The sequence below is a fragment of the Nicotiana attenuata genome, chromosome 5 (genome assembly GCF_001879085.1).
Source record: "Nicotiana attenuata strain UT chromosome 5, NIATTr2, whole genome shotgun sequence".
NCBI lineage: Eukaryota > Viridiplantae > Streptophyta > Magnoliopsida > Solanales > Solanaceae > Nicotiana > Nicotiana attenuata.
In genome coordinates this window covers 55,381,021-55,385,915 of record NC_031993.1, presented here as the reverse complement: position 1 = coordinate 55,385,915, position 4,895 = coordinate 55,381,021, and the positions used below count along the sequence as shown (strand labels likewise).

Below are 4,895 nucleotides of genomic sequence, written 5' to 3'. Positions count from 1 at the left end.
ATATATATATATATATATATATATATATATATATATATATATATATATATATATATATATATATATATATATATATATATATATATATAAGTAAGTAATAGAAAAAATAATACTCCCTCCGTTTCAATTTATGTGAACCCATTTGACTGGGCATGGAGTTTAAGAAAAGAGAGAAGACTTTTGAACTTGTGGTGTAAAATGAAGCACATATATTTTGTGTGGCTATAAATCATTGCATAAAGGTAAATTGTTTCCAAATAGGGAAAACGGTCATTCTTTTTGGCACGGACTAAAAAGGAAATAGGTTCACATAAATTGAAACGGAGGGAGTAATAATAATAATAATAATAATATCTAAAGTTATAAGCCCCACCTGTGGGAATATACTGGTTTGATGTTGTTGTTGTTGTTGTTGTTTGATAAGTTAAAGTTCTCTATATTACTCGCATATGAATCTTTGATAAGGTCAAAATACCCCTAGAATAGCAGTAGGTTGAAAATTAACGTACTAACAAGACTAAAACCTATTCCCAACTAGTAGATATCATCTAAATGGATCTTTTTCGTCCATTGTACCTTATCTTTAGCTAAGTCTACATTGATTAAGAGAAATTGTAGATATATTGAGACAACTCCTTCCTTGTGACTTTAGATTTATCTAGTTTCCTTTTAACACCTTCACTCAATAGTTTCACACCTACGAGCCAAGGTCGACGCATGACATGACCAATCCATCCCAAGGGGAAGTCTCCATTCCATTGATATCTAATAACTGATGAACCGAAATGCTGAAATAGTTTTTCACCTTATAACAATTAGATAGTACAACACCACATGCCAATTTTCTGTTCATCTTTGTGATTGTTTTACTTAGTCGAATTGTGAAGCATGCAATAACCAGTGTTACTAATAGCAGTTTGGCCAAGCCTTTGCAAAGCCAAAAGCATTTATTTTTTGTTGCCAAAAAAGCACTTGTTTGGAGACTTGAGGTGTTTGGCCAACAAGAAAAACTATTTTTAGGTAGCAGCGGAAATAATCTCTTTGCTTTGAGAAAGAAGCTACAAATTTTTGCTTCTTAAGCATAAGTAGAAAATTAATTTTTTTAAGATAAAATATCCTTGTAAAAAATTTGTATTTACCAAACTATCCCTTATCACATTAACCCATCTATCTCTAAAATATAAATACAACCATCTTCTCCTTTTTTTTTTTTTGGTTTTACTATATTTATATTGATTCAAAACTTAAATATATATTTTAATTATATAAAATAAAGATTTAATTGACGTCTTTCATAATAATATTTAAATCATTTTTCTTATTAAATAATATTAGCTGTAAAATGAATCTTGATACTTACCTTTGTAATTTGACACTCAAAAGCATTATTAGGAAAGATTGGTCAAACACAATATGTTTATCAAATACTCCCTCTGTTCCAATTTATGTGAACCTGTTTGACTGGGCACGAAGTTTAATAAAAAATGAAGACTTTTGGAATTTCTGGTCCCAAACAACTCAAAAAGGGGTCCACAATATTTGTGTGGTTATAAAAGTTTCTCACTAAGGGTAGAATTGGGAATTTAAGCTAAATTGTTTTCAAAGAAACTGTCATCCCAGCCAATCCAATTGGGATGCCCTGGACCTGACATGTCACTTGGAAAGAGTAACAATTTAGAAAGGGTTCATTCTTTTTGGAACGGGCCAAAAAGGCAATAGGCTCACATAAACTGGAACGGAGGGAGTATTGAACAAAGTACTTCTCGAATAAATTGGCCAAACACAAGTTGTTACTTTGCAACAATATTTCTCATATTTTGACAAAAGTGCTTCTCAAAGTAAACAATTTCTAGGAGTTTGACCAAACAGGCTCTAAAAGCCATGACGTTAAGCGCTTTATCACTTAGCGCAATGAAGCTATGCGAAGCCAAGGCTTATTGATTAAAGCGATGAAGTGATAAATGGTATATTAAGAGTTATGTTGCCTTTTCAATATCTCAACTTTGATGGATTTTCAACGTCAGTTCTCTGGTATCATTTCTTGGGTGAAGCTGCAGGTAGGGTTTGCTATTCACCATTGTCAAAAAATGAAACAAGATAAACTGAAACCTTGTTGCTGCCTTTGCAAAGTTTTCTCTTCACAACCCCCCCCCCCCCTTTTCCCCCCCAAATGTTGCCTTTCAACATTGACTAGTTCTCTTTTAGTTAAATTTTATTTAAATTCTGAAGCCGTATGAATGTCCAGATTGGACCCGACATACTTGTTAGTGGGTTTCTTCAGCCAGTTCCTGATCTGACACCTACTATTCCATCGGTAGAAGAAACTTCGGCCATTGATCCTACCATTTCTCCTTATGAATCAAGCATCATATTCTTTTACAAGACATGGGATCCATATGGTGGCTTCTCAAACTTCTCTCTCCATCCATTTCAAATGCCTAATGAAAATGGAGAACTTGTCACCTGGTCCAGTGTAGAGCATTATTACCAGGTCATTTTCTTGGAAAACATAAAGATAAGACTTTATTATTTGCAGCACCTTTCAGACATTTGATAACTAGTTCTTTAATTGCAGGCACAAAAGTTTGTTGGGGCATCTGATCCGGTAGCTAAAAGCTGCATGGAAGAAATACAATGTGCAAAGAGCCCTGAGGAAGCAGCACGAATAGGAAGGAGAATACAGAGGCAGCAACCTAATCTGGTATTCTTTACATTCTTCTTACAACATATTCCTATAGCTTCTCCATATACTATCATTTTCCCAGTAATTCTTTCTTTCTAGGCTGCTTTATTCATGTGTTCCAGAAAGCATAAGCATGCCACTTCAAACTAGGTGGAACAACATGATCAATTGTATTGTAAATACTTGACCAAAAAATTGGGTGAGGTCAGAAGCTACCTACCCCCTATTAGATAGTATCTCCAGAGTGGCTTACTTAGCCAACATAAATAAATTTAAACCCAACAGAAAGTGTTTTGTTTGTAATTACGACGTAAAGCTAATTCATTCAAACGATGAAGTTTTATAAAATAAAATAAAAGGAGTTTTGGAAAGATCGCTGGCAGACAGCAGATCCCCAGTAGTACTGTTGTACTATCCACAATATCAGGGTCTAGGACGCAGTAGGTCAGATTCCGGAGAAAGATGCTTCAAAAAATAGTGACGCTGATATGTGGTGGTAGTACTATGCTAAGTTGCGTGGACTCTTCGTGTTTGCTGCCGCACCCGTCTCGACACGGGAGCGGGATACATCCCGGATTCGGTCAACTAACTTCAGATCTGAGTCCATCGACAAATTTGGGGGAAAATTGAGATTTTGATTTCTCAAAATTAAAAATAACACAGATTTTAGACATGGGAAATGGCATACCTTCAATATTGTAGTACTTCTCATATTTGCTGCTTTGTGTTTCGGAAAAATCAAGAATTCAAGGGGTCGTGTTCTGAGTTTGGACTTATGGTAGACAGTAGCAGCGATATAGATGGAGAGTTGGTGGAAGGCCTTGAACGGCTTTCTTTTTCTCTTATAGCTCTATTTTTTATTATTTTGAATTTTTTTAGCCGAATCCCCGCACCCGTACCCATACCTGGATCCGCACCCCCCGAATCTTAAAATTTAAATTTTGCCGAATCCGATACTCGGATCCGTGCCTGTATCGGATGCCCGTACCCCGAGTCCGTGCAACTTAGGTACTATGCAGAGGACAATTTGGAACTTGGAAGTTTTGCCAGTGTGCAACGAAGAGTTGTAGTTCAGTAGCAAGCATTACATTGGGATTCCACGCTTTAAAGATTTTAAAGAGTTTTCTTTCTAAATCCCTTTTCTATTTCAAGCATGTTTAAGAAATTGGGACATGGCTGATCCATCTTAATCTAATCCTTCTGATGTAAGCAAGAAATACTTGGTATTTACGATTTAGGCTATTGGTTTGCACCATACTCGTTTTTGCTTCATCCCAATGGGACCTTTTATCCCTGTATTAATGGTCCGTAGTGTATAATGCAGTTAAGCTCTAACTTCTATTCATTCCCCTCTTTTCTTCCTGTGTATTCCAGGTAAGACCAGACTGGGAATCTGTCAAGATTGATGCCATGTATAAGGCCTTAAAATGCAAGTTCACGACATACCCCTATTTAAACTCTTTGTTGCTCTCAACTGCGGGCTCTGTTCTTGTGGAGGGTTCACCACATGATCTCTTCTGGGGAGGAGGTCGAGATGGAGAAGGCCTAAACTATCTTGGAAGGTTGCTGATGAAGTTGAGATCAGAGTTCCTAGGTGACTCTTCAACAAGTCAAAATTCTTTGTTTCATCAAACATCAGAAAATAAATAGTTGTGAAATTTCCATCCTAACAATGTTAGGCTAATGTTGAGAAAACTGATCCTTCTGATCATCACTTATTTATGTACTTCTTATGTATCCTTATTGTTCCATTGTTGCACATAGAGAAAGCTCCTACTGTTGGTCCTATTCGTGTGTAATAAATCCTATTTTGGTTCTCGTGGAATATTAGCTAATTTTTACTGAATAATGACTCTCTAAAAATCTAATGACGGGTAATTTTGACCTTAAACAGCCGCATAGTACCAAATAAAATGAAATGGATAAAGATAGGGGTAAAAAGGTGAAACTTTAATACGTGCTACACAACGTTTTTGGCAATTATATCTTTTCTCACTTGTAAGTTGTACCTAATAAATAAATCTTCTATATATATATTAAAGCAAGAAAGTTACCATATATAATTGACATTATGGTTAAGCCAAGTGGCAAGCTAATAAATGTCAATAGTATATGGTAACTTTATTCTATATTTGACTGTTTTAGTTAAATACAAATATAATATAATATAATATATTATACATATACATATACATGTACATATACATATACA

The 4,895-nt window shown here is 35.1% G+C and overlaps 1 protein-coding gene across 1 annotated transcript in view; it reads left to right on the top strand.

Annotated features, from left to right (window-relative positions):
• The window catches only part of LOC109225884 (riboflavin biosynthesis protein PYRR, chloroplastic), a 13,127-nt gene extending 8,598 nt beyond the window's left edge, over positions 1 to 4,529 (top strand). Inside the window, exons 7-9 of the mRNA XM_019390696.1 lie at positions 2,246 to 2,491; positions 2,576 to 2,701; positions 4,058 to 4,529. Coding sequence (XP_019246241.1) covers positions 2,246 to 2,491; positions 2,576 to 2,701; positions 4,058 to 4,333 — 648 coding nt within the window. The 3' untranslated portion in view covers positions 4,334 to 4,529. The remainder of the gene's footprint in view (positions 1 to 2,245; positions 2,492 to 2,575; positions 2,702 to 4,057) is intronic.